General features: G+C 37.5%; 1 protein-coding gene across 1 annotated transcript in view; it reads right to left on the reverse strand.

Annotated features, from left to right (window-relative positions):
- Window positions 1-1,455: 1,455 nt before the first annotated feature.
- LOC140243265 (polypeptide N-acetylgalactosaminyltransferase 13-like) overlaps window positions 1,456-18,234 on the reverse strand; it is a 61,166-nt gene continuing 44,387 nt past the window's right edge. The window contains exons 6-10 of the mRNA XM_072322934.1: window positions 16,214-16,331; window positions 13,837-14,154; window positions 10,646-10,744; window positions 9,217-9,348; window positions 1,456-1,623 (exon numbers count right to left, since the gene is read on the reverse strand). Coding sequence (XP_072179035.1) covers window positions 1,489-1,623; window positions 9,217-9,348; window positions 10,646-10,744; window positions 13,837-14,154; window positions 16,214-16,331 — 802 coding nt within the window. The 3' untranslated portion in view covers window positions 1,456-1,488. The remainder of the gene's footprint in view (window positions 1,624-9,216; window positions 9,349-10,645; window positions 10,745-13,836; window positions 14,155-16,213; window positions 16,332-18,234) is intronic.

Consider the following 18,234-nt stretch of genomic DNA (forward strand, 5'->3'; position numbering starts at 1 on the left):
TGTACTTGCCAAAGCTTGTGGAAAAAAAAAATGACAAAAAAAGCAAACAAATGATATTTACACCTCTTAACCAAAAACCTACCCTACTCATCTCCCTTTCCAAAACAAAACAAAAACAAACAAACAAACAAACGAGAGAGAGAGAGAAAAAAAGATACTGGGTAATTACATGTATATGTTTTCTAAGAGAGGTTCATAAAGTGTACAGTAAACAGGTGGTCACATGAATGTTTCATAATGAAAGAACAAGTCAAACTCACAATCGCATGGAAGACAGAAACAGGAACTTGTAAAGAATCATAATGAAACAAATAATACTATTCCTGCTGCATTAGGTAGAGGTGTAGCCTAGCTGCAAGGCTGAGGACTGTATTTTTTTCATCATGCAGTCATGTACACGTTGTACATTTTTTTAAAGTGGTCCAGGGTAAGAGTGTACAACTGCCCTGAATATGATCGCTCTCTACTACATCCCAGCTTTGTGATAAAAGCATGAATTCTTCCTGTAGGCTCACTACACCATCAAATGGTGTTTGATCAAGACTGAGCTGATAATTGTGCACGATGTGTCACTGAGGTGAATCGTACAAATATATGGCATGCAATCCTCCTTGACAGCCAGATTTATGGGGCAGCATGATAAATTTGCCTTGGATCAAGTCTGTGGACAGCAAACACTCACAGACATGAAAAAGTAGAATATTTACGAAACCGGAAAAACTACTAAGAATTTCTGAAGAGATTGGAACAACAGATATTTAAGCAAGGCATTATATTTCAATGTGTACATCCTATATGAGCTTTATTTGAGCTTCACGCTTGCAACCCTATTTTAGTGCTGCAGAGATATACAGTAATATTGAAAATAGAGTCATTGCTGATGTAGGCTGTATGTGTAAATACGATTCCACCACCTGCAATTAGCACTCACTATTAAATATGTACACGCCAGATGGAATTCACATGAGTAGGTATGCCTTGACAAATAAAAACAAGCACACCAACACACAGAACGGTCCTCTTCAGTAAAAAATCTGTGCTAACAAAAACAATCATTGTTCTGCTGCATACCCTTTGCCCCAACCCAGCTCATCAAAGTAAATCACTGCTGTATGTCTCAAACTCTGATCTCTCACATGGAAAAAAAAAATCATCTCGATTGACGTCATATAGAAATATAGGCCTTGAGTTTGTACCTCACGCATGCCTGTGGTCAAGGTGAACCATAAAGATGAATTCGACAACTGAGAGTGAGTGAGAGTACAAAGATGGTCATATATAGTGTACTTGAACATTTCGTCTTTGACCAACTGCAGAGTTATTACTTGGGACTATGCAAACTACAATATCTGCCGCATTTCCTCCCTGCACCGTTAAACATGAAAGATGAAGTGGTTTGAAGAGCTGCACGACCTAAAAACAACCACAAAAAAAAAAAAAAATTAAATAGTTGGCTGCTCCCTTCGGACATCTGACGGTGGGTTGCTGTTAATCGTCCAGCGCCAAAGTCTTTAGTTCCCATTTTTGCGTCTTCTTTCCGTTGCAGGGCTGCACGGTGGGCTCCTCCCGCGATTTGTCGCTCAGATCCAAACAGAGTCCACTGCTGTGCTTCAGCTCTTTAGTCTGCAGGAAAACAAACAAACAAAAAGAAAACCCAAATGACACATATTTTGGCACTATTCCTATAGTTATGTTCAGTTAAACCTTATGATAACTTCTGTGTATGTTCTGTAAAAGAACATATAATTATTTTTTTAACGCTCCATCTAACAATAAAGGTACATTGAGATTACTCAGTCACACTTGAGTGGTCAATCATTGCGACATCTCTTTAGATTTTTAATCCAACTCTATCTGAAGTACTTGTATGGCAGTCTCATATCAGGAGTGTGAGCTGAATCATGGACGCAAATCTCCAATGATATTTGACGTTACTATCAATGACGATTAATAATGTTATATGTGATTTCAGCGCCATAGTCAAATAATCTCATTAAAATTTAATCAATCATAATCCAATGGCAATATCCCACCATTCTATGCAATAGACGAAAGGAAGGAAATTAGAGTCATACTCTGTACCCACACTGATTAACAAGCAGCATGTACATAGATTAAGGTATACTTTATAATTTACATTTTTTATTATATGCATATGACCATTGAAACCATCAAGGATGGAAAAAAAAAATAGAATTATCTAGCAGGAGTGCACTAGCAATTGAAGCACCATTAAAAGGCAAAATAATATGAATTAGCACCAACCATTGTGCCAGAGAAAGGACTTGCTTTGCTTAAAGGGACTGTACAATACTGGTTGAGGTGGGGATTCATGTTTTGAACATTCCTAAGTGAGATAATGAAAAGCCTCTCATGACATATGAAAGAGCATGTAATTTTAAGAAGGATTCAACGTTTATTTGATGAAGATTCGTTTTCAAATGGCTGAGATATCCAAAAAAGTACTAATAATAAAAGGCGACATGCCACAACTTTATTAGGATCTCTTTGTTTCACCTTGTTTTTGGATATCTCAGCCATTTCAAAACTGATTTTCATCAAATAAACTTTTGATACCCCTTAGAACTGCATGCTCTTTGACATCTCATAGAGTGGTCTCTGAATATCTCACAAAACGTTAAAAGCTAAATCCTCACCTCGACCAGAACTGTACAAACCCTTTAATCATGTGCTTCATTTCAATCTGACCACCATGCCTGTGGACTCATTTCCAATGGCTTTTGCCACAGCAAACACAGGAGTCAGCATCCTTGAATTGGTGAGAACACTCCCACCCCCATGTATACATATATATTGACTGATTTCACCTCTTCATAATCCTCCAGAAAGCTACTGGGTCCTTCTCATATACATGTAGTCTTTACTTTATATGAAATTCCAGTGCTTAATGTAAGAACCTTATGAGCCTTACGGAAAGGTCACGCTTAAAATATGCGCTGAATTAATGTATGTAATGATGGTGGGTTGGAGGAGTTGTACTGATTCCTAATCTTGGTAGGGTCACATCTAGTGCACATTGCTAGGCACTATTGATACTCCAGTATACATGTAAATTATATGCAGTGATTGTCATGATGAAGTAAACTGCACTGATCAGAAAATGTTTGTCCTTTCAGCATCTCTCATGATCAAACCTCTCATAAACCCCCCCCCCAAAAAAAAGAGAAATTACCATGATTCCCCAATCACAGAAAATAAGGAAAAAAATAAACAAAGAAAATAAGGGGGGGGGGGTCATCCTGAAGTGTGGGCGGTATAGCAATCAATCATTCACCGTAGCTAATAACCCTCTACCGATACTAGATGAAAAAGGTATGATCATATTCATCCACCTTTAATAACAGAGAATCCAATCAACACAACAGGTTCTGTACAAGTAAGATCTACTGCATGCAAAGATTCATCTGTAGTATAGACTTTGTAGGTCAGCAAATACAACTTAATTCCTCACTGGTCTTGCAAATGAAATTACTTTTTAAAGAACACAGAAAATCTACATTGTATATGATCCGCAAAACAACGTCCTTCATGCTTTCTGGCCTAATTCTGACTTAGCAAATTAACATCCAGGCTTTATGTGATAGGTAGATATGATTAACCCATCTATTCCCAGGAAGACATTTTATGGTGTGGTACTGTGCATTTTTAGTACAATGATTTTTTATTTTTCGCTGTTTGTGTTATATAAGGCAAAGTACAAACTAGAAATGTCGCTACGGCGACAAAAAATTAAAAGAAACATCAACTGCTTGTCCAGAGTTTGTGTATGTGCCACTGTAATCTTATATGTGCCATAAATTATTTTGATGTCAGTCAGCCAAACCAACCCTTGCGCTTTTTTCTGATGATGAAATTGCTAGCTTTTTTTTGCTCCTGTCAATAGACAATCCATTTTATATAAACATCACCACTTCCATACTTTTATATACATGTACATGTATTCACTGTATGTACAAAACATTTTATCTTTTTGCACAGAAAAAGACATTGTATGGAAGGGAAGCAGCAACTTAAAGCAAAGTTTGGAATATTATTTCAGTTACTACATGTATCAAAAAGCAAAAATGAAGATGACCATGAACTAGACATGACAGATGCTATGATGAAGATGGCTACTATGAAATGAAAGTATAGATCTATCCAATGTGAAGTGATTCAACTGATTTCTCCGCGCTGCTCAGGGCTTCACAGCCATGTTCTGCTGTCTTTGCTGGCTTTCATGGGGAAACTTCTCTGTATAGAGAAGAGGGTTGTAGTACCTAAATCACTCACAACATGCATTTTTTTTTTTTTTTTTAATGCATGCACTATTGGGAGCATTCTGAGGTAATGCCACAAATACCTTATCTACGTTATACATTGCATGGGTAACTGCAACCAAGATCACTATGTTGTGACAAAACATGTATGCAACTCGAAATTCTCAAGTGTTGTAATGTTTTGTGTGATTTTAGTGACTCTTTTTAATACTACTCTGCGTTTGTTTAATCTTTGCCTACTAATTGAGGTCAACTGAAACATAGAGTGACATCACACTGACTGCGAGAAGAGACAGATTCGTTCTACACCCAGTGGAATGGTGTTTGAAATAACAGGTCTAGCAGTTGTTACCTGCACGCCCACAATACTGCAAGGCGAGGGATGGCATGCAATCATGCAATAAGATGGGAATTTGACAATCACATGAGACATATTCATGCAGTTTTATCATGTTATTCTCACCCCCCCCCCATCCCCCATTCTTCCCCCTCCCCGCAATCACTTGACTTTACCTTTAAAAGTAGGGAATCCCATTTGCATGCCTTAAATGAAGAGTTGTATAAATACAGTGGTATGTTGAAGAGAGTATCATTTTAGAAACTCCCATAAAGTATTGAAAGTGGAAGGTAACATTTAGTACACTTTTATTGACCGTTAGATTTTGAATTGAATTTTTTTTCGGGGCTCACCGTAAATTCCAGTACATTACTAGGCTACCTTTGCAGACCCATGCACTGCATGTGTGTCCATCATGTATATTTTGTGAAGAAAGTTCATCAAAACTTACAAACATTTCTATATACATTCTTGCCACACACTCTATATGTTATTACATCAGCTCTTATACTTTTAGATTTTTGTTTATAGATTAAAAAAAAAAAACACAGAAGACTGCAACAAAAAGGCTTAAGTGTGGCTGACACACAGAACTACTGAGTAGTTGAGTTTTGTGCATTATTCAAATTGTAGATAACTGTTGACTTCCAAATTTCTCAGCAGTGGCCTAAACAAGTCCCCTGAGGTTCATATTTAATGTTTTGCTGCATTTTGGGAGGTCTGTAAAAGGTATCCCCTACCTTTAACCTACCAATTTACATGCTCCATCAGTTGGGACAATACAATACGTATGGTACTTGAAATTTACCAGTGGCATAGAGTGGAGTGTTAGTGTGGGGGGGGGGGGCATAATTTGAAAAATGCAGGCATACTTTGTATTGAAGCTGCTGTATTTGTGAAGCTTTCACTCACACTTTTTGCAAATGTTGCAAGTCAATACTGGCTTCAGGGTCAACTACAATTACACACGATAATTTTGCTTCATACATTCGGTGTGACGCGAGATGCATTGTGATGGTACATACCACAATCTTTGAACACTCATTCCACTAAACCAATATGTTATGACTGAAATCGCTTTGCTGTGTGGTTTAATACAATGATGAGGCACAGTACAATCACTCTTATGCCATGTGATCTTATCAGCTACAGCCATGAAGGCTTATACACCTGTAGCTTTACAAGCAGAGACACATAAATGTTGCAAGAAATTGCATTGCTCTGTTGTTACTTTATTTGTGGGGAGGGAGTGTTAAAGCACTGCATATGATTAGGCTTGATTGCAGCATTTTAATAGTGGCAGCAAGCTGGAAAAAAAAAATAGTGTCCTGCATCTTTATTTCTGTCTTTATCTTTTTGAAAGATTGCACAAGAAATTTCATGTTTTGTAAAAAACCAAAGAACAGTGTACAAAAACCTAGTTAGTAACCTGAGTATGTCATTAATACTCTATATCTTCAAAAACAAATTACATTAAAAAAACAAATAGATAAAAATATTTGTATGCAAAAAATATTGACTTGTACCCTATACTACAAGGCAGCAATTACAACTATATGGAATGGTACATATTTGAAAATGAAGGTAAAATTTGTTTGGCTTGTACAGAGCTGAGGTATACTGTTTGTAGTGAAGAATCATTGGATGTTTTCATTCAATGGTGTATGCCCAACCAGTTTGTTGAATTCATTAGTAAAGTCAGTAGGGCCTAAATACAAGTTTCCATAACAAATTGCTAAATTCTGTGTATGTTTCTTATTGTTTTTTTTTTCCCCAAGACTGCCATCACTATCCTATCAAGCACCTGCTTAAGATGGGAGACTCCTGCATTTTTTCCTATCTCTCTAAAACTTGAAACAGGTGTAAAATTGCTGATTTGTTTGATTTCATTGTATTTGTTAAAATAATTTTCAGATAATTGTGATTTTCATACTGTGAATTCATTATGTACAAACTGCACATTGTTCCTGTTCAAAATAACTGTACAAGTACCATTACTTGTGTATGATTTTCATGGAAAATGCAAAAATCAAATCAAACTGAAACTGAAGCTGAAGCTATATACAGGAAGGGTGTAGTACAATTGTAGCTATAAACCTTTTGCACAGCAGCTATTAATGCCCTGCAATAAATATCTCATTCAAAATACTTAGTCTTCCCATGGAAATGAACTACGGATGGTTTGGAAAGCTAATGCAATGACACACACACACACACTGACAGACATAGTGTATGTTCCCACACAAACAGACAGAGAAAATAAAGATATGAAAGAATGAAATACATATGAAAAGGCAATGGGAAAATCATTGACTTTTAACCTTTCTGTCATATGTCCAGACCTGACGCTTTGGAGGGACGTATGTAAACAAAGGACAAGAAAAGCAGGAATTAATATCAAGCTACATGTTGCTATTGAAGAAGTGAAAACTTGGCTGTATGACTTTACTAGACTATGCAAAGACAAAAAAACAACAACAACAAAACAAACAGACAAAAAAGAACATGTCGACAGGAGTACAGTAGTCTCCACATAATCAGGTACATGTAGTGCTTGGCAGAGCTTTTCTTACCCAATTAAGAGGTGTTCCCAATTTACTGGCGAGCATGTTTCATTAATGTCAGAGATACCACACTCAGCACAGTATATTACTACAGCCACAGCTTGTTTGTCTGATGCTTGCTCAGACTGAAGTCATACAATATCTTTTCAGAGAAAGCCCATGTTTTCAATAAAATGCTTTCTTTTCACAGAAAGCCCAGGTTTTCACTAAAACGCTTTCGAGGAAAACGACATATAAATATGTACTTCTTTGCTATTGCCCTCTGGGTTACTCCTGGAAATTAAAAGACTTCAACAAATTTGTTCGGCTAGACACCTATGTGGGACATGCAGCAGTCACATGCTACAGCAAATTCTCACATTCTCATAGGCTTGATGCCAACCAAAGGTTTATTTTTCCACTAAACAGCCTGGAGAAAGGTTAGAGTTTCAGTTGTGCTGGCTTAATATCCCCCATTTCATTTGAGAGCTATTAATAAACCAGATGTGTCGTTATTAGTGTGTCACCTTGCGTGTGGTTTGGGTTGTGTGTAGCGCTGATGCGAGGGTTTATGCAAGGCATCCAAAGTGACTACTTTTCTAGCGAATGGGCAAATTAATCATACACTGCACATTCAATGTGTCAAAACGTGAAACTGAGCACTCTATCGCCTCTCACAACCTCAAGCATTCTTCAGAATTTATAGTTACAGTACACCCATTCTTAAGATATTCTACGGGATTCTTCATAGGATGAAAATATTTGTAGATTACGTTCATCTGGTAACTTTCCACCCATTTAACCATTATGCCTATGTGATTATCAGGAAAGTATAACATAAATTGGAGTTGTTTGTTCAGTCTGTGTGTCAATCAAAAGCAGAGTACCTACAAACTGGATATCCCATTATGTGGAGACTACTGTACTATCTTCAAGTTGGAAAGCCAGCTAAACATGCAGCGGAGATGACACAAATGGACTGGCCAGCATGGAAGCATGAATATTCATGCATTTGTCATTGTGAAGTGAGGAAACCAGTCAACGGTGCATTACAACTGCCTTTCAACGACAATAACAAAATCTATGCATTTACATTGACAGCATTCCTCTTCCTGACCCCATTTCTTTCCCACAGAGGATGATCTCTGTAATGCACGTACAAATGTAATAGCAGCCACTATTAAGATGATGACTCTAGTGAGTAGTTGACCAGAATACCTAGCCTTCTAAGGCGATTATCATATCCTGTCATCGCTATGGGTGGCCCTTTATGCACATAAAAGATGGAAGTCCACTGATCTTGACCACTGAACTCCCAAACTGACCGGTAGCCTATCTGCACAAATGAGAACTTTCCTAATTTCTTTCTATCCATCATACTGTATCACATAACAATGTCATTGGACTTCTATACATGTAGTTTCAGTTACTGTAGAAAAAAACAACAACCTCACAGTCTTTTTAGTTAAAGTCTAATGGTCACCGCTGAACTTACTTAACCTTTGACCTTTCTCCCATGTCAATCAAATACGTTTATCTATTTTTAACTTTCTGACACAGTTATATTACTACATTCCTAGCTGAGGTTCTTGTTAAAATATTACATACAAACTCAGAGGAAAATGAACTTTGACCTTGACTTTAATCCTTGACCACTGTCATTTAACATGCAAGTAACTGCTTATTTCCATTTTTCACAATAAATCATACCACCACTGGACATTTCTAGCTGAAAATTACATGTACATCTTTGGAAAGAAATTCAAAGATGTGTGACCTTGGACACCAAGTGATTTTTTGTTTTCCTCCAGAATGTACACAGCACATTGTAGCATGTTATCATGAAAGTCCACCCAGGGTGTTTTTTCCTTCTGTCTTCATGTTAATGAGATCCAGGGCATGCGGATGGACAGCAAAAAACCATGGTGCCCCTGGCACCCTATGTGATATATACAATGTATACAGCAGAAGTGAGATGAAATATCACCCTTGGCTACACACTTGCAGTATAGGCAACAAAATGGTCCCCCAAAAAAGAAAGGAGAGCTGGACTTACGTCTTTATTGAAGCTCCACTGCTGGTTGCCGCCTTGCATGTGACAGCTCAGCATCATGACGGGACCGCCCCGCGCCACGTCCAGGCAGAGGTCGTCGTGTCGCAGCTCGCTGTGCTTGGTCAGTGCCCAGATCTGATCACATGACAGATGGACGGGGACAGAGGTCAAAGGTTGCATTACATGTTTAGTATACTACACTGGAACTTTGTTATAACAAGATTAGATATAACAATTTATTTTTGTACCCTGATGTAGTGATACACCTGATATGACAAGGTAAATGTCATGGTTTCTAGGTCTTCTGTAATGCCTTAAAATTTCATAGCTGACTCTAATTGAGCATTATTAAACAAACAGAATGGATGAGGTTTCATCAGAATCACATAAGAAATACGAAAATTACAGAATGTGAAAGTTCTGCATGTTTTCATCAGACATCAGGTGCAGCTACACATTCAACTTACCCAAGGCGATGATATAAATAATAATTGTTTTGGATATAAACTCCAAATTTTATTGTCCAAGAATGGAAATTCTTTTTGCCCAATTGATTGTGGGCTCGGCAGCCACTGAGCAGCGCCAGATCGACGTTGCTCTCACCTTTTCAACTGTTGAACGGCAAACAAGGTAGCAGCAACTCCCATCTTTTAACGTCTTTTGGTATGACGCGGCTGGGGTTTGAACCCACGACCTCCCGATTGTGAGGGCAGCCACTCTACTCACTGAGCCAACATATCGGTATATCATGACTAGGTCTTCATTGACTTGCCCAAAATAATTCACCAAATTTCCTATCTTGACATGAAATGAACTTTATTCCTCCCATCAAATAATTTCCATGTTGTTGTAACCTTGCATGATGACTTTCAGGGGTAAGAGATTGTACGTGATTTCAAAATTGTTGATAAAAATTGTGATTTCTATAACATACAATCTGTACCATTGCAGAAACCAATAAATTTGAGTCGTGTCTGCTATCTTATCTAGTTTTCATTACATGGTTGGGGTAGAGCCAGCATCAATATTGTATTGGCAATATTTGGAACTTTGAAATCATTAGCATTCTCTTTTCTGTCCAATTTTGATAAAACTTTCACCTCTCTGCTTCTCTGATTCTACCCTACCCATTTTAAAAGGCCACATAAACATGGAGTTACATAACACTTCATCCATTTCAATGTAAACAGCGACACAATGGTATACTGGAAGATTAAATGCCGACAATTTGACATTTTTGAAAGTCATTCTGTTTGAAGGAGAACATCACCAAAGAGACAAAACTGATTTCAATTGACAAGAAGAAGGACAAGGAAGCCAAGGTGGGAATGATCACAAAGTCAAATGCGAGGGGATTATCAGCACAATGGCCAATGTTACTCAACGAGGGCGACAGACACAGAGAAAGGGGGAAAAAATTGTGACACATCACCTGGTTACCCCCTTGACCATGGCATCCAAAGAGGCCGACCTTGTGACCCGCTTCTTTCATCATGGTGTCCAGACACACGTGGGTCTCAATATTTCTGACCTGTGGTTCCAGGATGGAGAAAAAAAGAATTTTTTTGTTTTCGAAAAAACAAAACAAAACAACTACACTCTATGCACATTCATGGAAGTAATACAATTATACATACTTTAAGATGAACATGAATATTGTAGAACAGGTTATTCCAATAGCCATCAGTATTAATAGGAAATTAGACAAAAAATCTCAATCATCACATGTCTGAATTGTGAAGAAGAACATAACTTGTATAAAATGAAAATACATTTCATGAGCATTGCGATATAAAGCAATACACTGCAGACAGACATAACGGATATACATAGGTACATGTAACTGCAGATTCAATCAACCAACTGTAACAGGAAGTTCTAAAAAAGAGAACCCAAAACAATACAAAACAAAAACCTCAATATCATTAAATCAGAATTTAAAAAAGTACCAACCTCTATACAGTTCATTTTGTACACACAATGATGTCATGTAATGCACTACAAATAAATGTGAATATAACTAGAAATGTCGCTATGGCGACTGATGCCTCCGCCATAATGCATTATTTTCCCAATAGGTGTATAGTACAATGTCTTCACAATGTGTAATGACAGCTTCACATAACTGGCAGAAATATCTGGAATGTTCACTTTCCACGAACTGGGTTTGCTATAATTGTCTATTAAAGAGTGCAGGTACGCATATTTGGGGAATTGAAAATTTTTACTTGACTTCTGACCGATCTTATTATAAGTTTATGCATTGAGTATAATTTTCAAGGTATGAAGAAAGAGTGTAATTACAGTACAAAATATATCTTCTTCTTTTTTTGCATTTAAACCTGACCTTTGACCATTAACATTTTACCTTTGACCTTCTGGCTAGAAATTTCCAAGAGAATCTCCATTAAGTAATACATGTACATTTATATTAAATTTTAAAACTAATAATGCAATCATTGCATATACTAGTATATGAGGAAAATAGTAACATTTTGAGGAGTTGAACTTGACCTTTGACCCCTGACTATTGACCCATGACCCCTAAATTCCCTAGATAATCCCTGCCAGTCAGTACATGCATATGTACCAAGTTCCATGAAGATACATTGAACTATTTGCGAGAAAAGTGATATTGCAACATTTTCACCTAACCTTTGACCTTTTGACCCTTGACGTTATGACATGAAACTCTCTCTGGATAATCTTTACGCAGTAGTACATGTCTACACAAAGTTTCAAGAAAATAACTGCGGGCATTGCACAGATATGGGGGAAATAGCAACATTTTTAGCATTTGACCTTGACCTTTTGACCTTTGACCTCTTGCCAATGTCACTAAAATCTACTCAACTAATTGTCCCATCATACATCATCCTTGGACCAAGTTTGGTGAAAGCTGCTTCATCCAGTTTTGAGTTATCACGTAAACAGATAAATTGTAGGATTTGACCTTGATCTTTGACCTTTGACCTCTGTCCGATTTCACTGAAAAACTAATCAAGTAATTGTCCCATCATACATCATCCTCCAAGAAAGTTTGGGGAAATTTGCTCCATCAAGTCTTGAGTTATCGCGTAAACGGATACAATTTAATGATTTGACCTTGACCTTTGACCTTTAGCCGATTTCACCCAAAATCTAATCAAATCATTGCCCCATCATACTTCATACTTGGACCAAGTTTGGTAAAATTCCATTAAATATTACTCAAGTTATCGCGTAAACGAAAGCGGACGGACGTACGTACGGACGTACGGACGGACGTAAGGACGGACAACCCGAAAACATAATGCCTCCGGCACCACTTCGTGGCGGAGGCATAAAAATAATATTGGAAATTCCATTAGCCATCTGCCATCCATCACGGCAAATCTAACGAAAAGCACCTGTATATCATTAAATAAGGATAGAGAACATATCAAACTCTAGAGATTTATTTCGTGCACACTGTGAAGTAATGTGATACACTAGAGATAAACATGGGTATTAAGTGGAAATTAAATCAGCTGTCAGTAATTATGGGGAACTTACAGAAGAATTCCAACACCATGAACTGGGATGGAAATCTGATACCAAACTCCTGAAACACATTGCTCAATTTTTTGATGGTAGTGAAACACACCAGGAAGTTACACATAAATCACTGGAGATTCTCTCAGCTGTCAGTTACTGGGGAAAACATGGGAAGACAGCATTTTGACATTTAAACATTGACATGAATCTTTTTCAGGCTAACCCTTCCTCTACATGTACAAATACATCAGGGGAGGGGGTAGGAGATGTCTTGCCCCTTACTGAGTAGAATTCCCTCGACTAACAATTACACAGTATGCAAGAGAAATGCCAGATGGTGATCTTTCTTGGCACTGCATATGAGCCTTTGTCTCAAACGGAGAACTCATGAATAAATAAAATGGAATCAACAGCTCCATTCCACTGTATTCACAGGACCAATTGCAGAAAGCTGATAATCTTTGCATAATGCTTTGAAAATTCAATGTTTTCACAAAGGGATATCCTCTTGTACCAATATTCTGAATGGGAATTTTAAATGGACAAATGATGTTTGGTTTGGCGTCAACTGGTTCACAGCAGTGAATAGGAACACAGGTCTGTGTCTGTTGAAAAAGAGATACAACAAAAAAGAACAAGCACACAAACTAAAACAACAACAAATTTCAGGTCAACCAATTGCCCTTCATTGAGTGACATTAATACACACATTCTGTGATTGGAGTGATACCCATAAAAAAAAATTCATCGGCAAACATACTTAGGTAAGATTTGAACCTACAACCTTCTGATTGCTAGACAGGCATCATGTCCACTATACCACCAGGCTTCCGCCCAATAGCCAGTGATGGTTCTTATCCCTTGTACAGGTATATTGTATCACCAGGCACTGTATATATTTCATAGTAATGATTCTTGCATCCAGTTGGGTTCATATCCCAAAAGGTATGTACACCCATTATTTTTATCATGGCTCTGTTGTACTTAAAACACTGAATAATCCATGAGTATTTACTTCGATGAAGGGGCACTTTGTCAAGCAGTTGCAACAAAAACAGCTTATTGCAAAAATAATTAATTAAAAAAAAAAAAAGGGTCTAGACTGACCTCCCCCATAAACTGGTAGTTGACCGGCCAGGATGACTCTGGGTAGATATTCTCCAGGTACCATTTGAAGGACTTGCAGTTCAGGCTGCTCCGCAGGTTCAGCCGGTCCGACAGGTCGCCTGGGTCTGTCTTGGCCACCGAGGGCGATATGCGATAGTAGAAGTTCTTGTACTCGTCCAGCCAGACTTCAGCCAGCCGCTTGTTGTTCTTGTTGACGTAGTTGGTGCCGGGCGGGAAGTGGTAGGGGGACTTCTTGCGGAACACGTGGCCGACATGGGAGCAGGGGATGAACTCCAGTTTACCTCCACACATCCATAACTGGGGGGGGGGGGGGGGGGGAACACCCAAATAGTGTATTTTGTTGGTTTTGCATGTCTTGATATAGTATATCTACTTTACAAAATAATCTACCAAGAATTCAAAACAAAGTACCAACATCAGTATAAAATTCACATCTGCCTTTAAAATGCATCTTTTCAATGTCTAAACAGGCACGAAATTTGGTATCATTGCAATCGCAATTATATCATTTTATTATACAGATCGCAGTCATTCCTTGTCGAAGTGCATAGCCACATATGTTGCATGTATGTGTGCTACATTAACATTATTGATCATTATTATTATTATCTAAAATACACATATGATATCATAAACTAAGCTATACACTCATAAACGCGACAAGCTCCAGTTTATCCAAAGCTGGAAAGAAAAAATAAGCAGATAAAAAACAACAAAAAACAGCATTTTTCTTGTTTTTTATATCTTTACATTGGTGATACTCAGAATATTTTTGCTCATCACTGGAAACATACAGTGTACTTTCACTCAGCACCATCAGTATTATGCCTGCACAAATAAAGGTAACTTTATGGTTTTCCACATGATACATGTACACGTATGTACAATCAAAGTTTAAAGCAGAAACATTTTTCTCAGCAAAGACTGACACATCATGGACTCCCCTTGATCTCCCTGTCTCTCCAAATTACAATCAATGCCACTGGCATTAGATATGTGTCAACCTCACATCCTATCTTTAATAGATTGTGACTTGGAACTCCTTTCACACCTGAAAAAACTAGATCATTCTAAATGAATAAGTGCAGTGACACAAGTGTGCACAGAACAGTTGACTATGCCAAGAGTTCCTGTAAACTACATGTGATGTCTATGCAACTGGTGTAAATTTTAGTGTGAAGGCAAAAGCACAAGAAGATTTTGTGTGCTTGTTTGTTTGTTTATTTGGGTCTTTTTTTTTTTTTTTTTTTTTTGCATTCAGCAGTCAATTATTACCATAGAAACAAGTCTCCTGGTCTCACTAAATTCTCACCAAAATCCGAGTCTTGAAGACATACATGTTGTATGGTGACTAACCCAAGTGAAGTTTTGAGGGTCACTCTATAGCTAAGGAGTGATTCTATTTTTAGATGGCAACTAGAGATCACAATATAATCATAATCTCACTTCCCACGACCTTCACAGGCCTAATGCCCCCATTTAAAAAAAAACAACAACAACAAACAAACAAAAACAAACAAAACAAAGGAGACTGAAAGACAATGAAGCAATACTCATCAAGGCCTCAGGCTTGTTATGGGATTAGATCTACCTATAGCAGAATTACTTACATACATCCAAGGTAGTCACTGTAGAATATACAAGTACAGTAGTACATTGTACAATTTATGTGTATATACTGTACATTGTATAGGCAAAGGCATGACCTACACAGGTGTGTACCTCCACCTGGACAACTTTTCAATCAGGAACTAAGATTCACTTCTTGGCAGCAATGCAAAGCTCAGGAATTTGCAAAGATTTAGGGGAAATTTCAATATCCTAGTGGAATTTAACTTCATGGAAACCTGTATACTTTTAGGCCTCTTGTACACACACAATTGTATGAAATGAAAAAGGACATTTGAATCACACGACCAGGCCAACCATTATATCATGTAGCTACAGGACACCTCATTAAAGTTTTTCACTGTCATCTAAATCTTAATAATTTGTTCTAAGTTAGCTTACTGGTTATAGAGCCATAGCTTTTAAAATATTACCCATATTGAAAGTTACTATATGCCACACTTGTAATGTTGACAAATTTGCAAGTGAATGCAGTATGTCTTGCTCATTCGGATAATATCCTTCCAAACTAACTGTTCTCTCTCTGTTTGCATGCAGATAATGGAATACACAAATTTTCTTCTTCCAACTCGATACTTGGTGCTACCTTTTTTTTTGAAAATGATTCCCATTTCTTTTCTGCGGTCCCTCCAATAAGACTACTACAGTCCTTTCAAGAGACCCTACACACATGGTGTAATCCAACAGTAAGTTCCTAGTATATTTTTTTCCTAGACACTTGTCTTACTTTGAAAGACAGCTCGAGGTTCTCCCCTCCCCAGATGTTGAAGCCTGGGTCGTACTGCCCAAGCTCCTCAAAATATGACTTGTCGATGGCAAAGAGACCTCCGGCCATTGTGGGTGACCTGCATTAGGATGGGGGGGGGGGGGGGGGGGGAGGGTGAGGGTGAAGGGGGAGAGAAAAAAATACAAGGCAAACTATGAAACATGGATTTCTAGCAAGGTTCTCAGCTGAATGTACAATTTTTTTTTACTGTAAAAGTGGACATTTTTGCAGCGTTGAAATTTTTGCACATTCACATAACCAGAAACCAGCACGAAAATAAAAGCACACAAATATTCTTGCTCACCCTATGTTCCAGTAGTTGATGTCTTAATGCTGCATAATCAAAAAACAGTAAAACTTGATTTCTTTGGATGAGTGTGAAAATAACTCGACTGCAAAAAATTCACTTTTACAGCATGTAGTTTATTAGGGGCACAGTAATGGTATCACTGTGTGCCAAGCCATGTGCATTTATCTCTGTATGGCCTATAAAATAGCCTTTAATCACATCATGGAAAAAAAGTCAAATCTATAACACAAGACAAAACAAAATGTCTGTTTACTTTTTAAATAATATACAAAATATATACTGGGTGAATCTATATATTATGCAGTACAACTAAAAGACATAGAAGTGTATGCGCAGTATATTCCACATTTGATACTATACAGCCATCGCCAAAATTGGGAAGAATCTTCATTGCTTCATTTCCATATCATGTAATACAATACAAAATCAATGTACCTTTGACCTGATGTGACTGTGGGCCACAGTCATTCTGCAGAAATACTTGTTAACTCTAACTTTTTTCACCATTTATGCACCACACAAGAGGGAAGGTCTGTAGTTCCTTGGATAACATGACGTGACCCTCAACAACATTTTCAGGTATTTCTTCTACAATTTCAATACAGTGGAAACTCATTACAAAGAGATCTGATGCAACAAATTGTTTGATATAACAAACTAATTTATATCTAGTCCCAATCAATTTATTTCCTTTGTTTTGTATCTAATTTATTGACTATTGATATAACAAAATATCTGATACGAAGAACAAGTTGTCTTGGTCCCAAGGATCTCAAAGAACTGACTTTCCACTGAATCATGGCGACACAATTGACATACATTAATAGTATGATGCTCAATACAACATTGGCTTGTGATAAGTGCTTTGACTTGGAATTTGACAATGATTAGTTTGTTTTACATGGCCGCTGTGGAATAAATGAATGCTCATAAGCACACAACCATGATTGAATACTGATTGTTTTAAGTTGCCTCCATAGGACTTTGAAGGACTTTGTAATTGTGGGTGCTGTTCGTTATTTGGAAAGTTCGTTATTCAGAAGGTTCGTTATTCCGAAGATTTGTTACTCCGAAACACACAAATTCCCTATACCTAGAGGTTCATTAATCTGAAAATGAAAAAGGGTTCGTTAATCCGAACATTTGTGGCATTATTCCGAAGGTTCATTATTCCGAAGGTTCATTAATCCGAAAATGATATAGGGTTCGCTATTCCGAAGGCTCGTTTATCCAAAAATAAAGTAGGGTTCCGAAGGCTCGTTTATCCAAAAATAAAATATGGTTCATTATTCCGAAGGTTCGTTAATCCGAAAATGAAATAGGGTTCGTTATTCCGAAGGTTCGTTGATCCGACAATGAAATAGGGTCCGTAACGAACCTTTGGAATAACGAGCTTTGTTTTATTTTCGGATTAACGAACCTTCGGAATAACGAACCTTAATTCATTTTCGGATTAATGAACCTTCGGAAAAACAAACCTTATCACATTTTCGGATGAACGAACCTTCGGAATAACAAATCTTTGGAATAATGAACCTTCAGAATAACGAACCTTTGGACTAAAGAACCTTCGGAATAACGAACTGTAACCGTAATTGTACTAGGGAATTGGCATTGCACATATAATGTACAACTGTATGCGCTGAATTTGATCATCTTTGTCCATGCCAGT

Source organism: Diadema setosum, chromosome 20 (assembly GCF_964275005.1).
Source record: "Diadema setosum chromosome 20, eeDiaSeto1, whole genome shotgun sequence".
Lineage (NCBI taxonomy): Eukaryota > Metazoa > Echinodermata > Echinoidea > Diadematoida > Diadematidae > Diadema > Diadema setosum.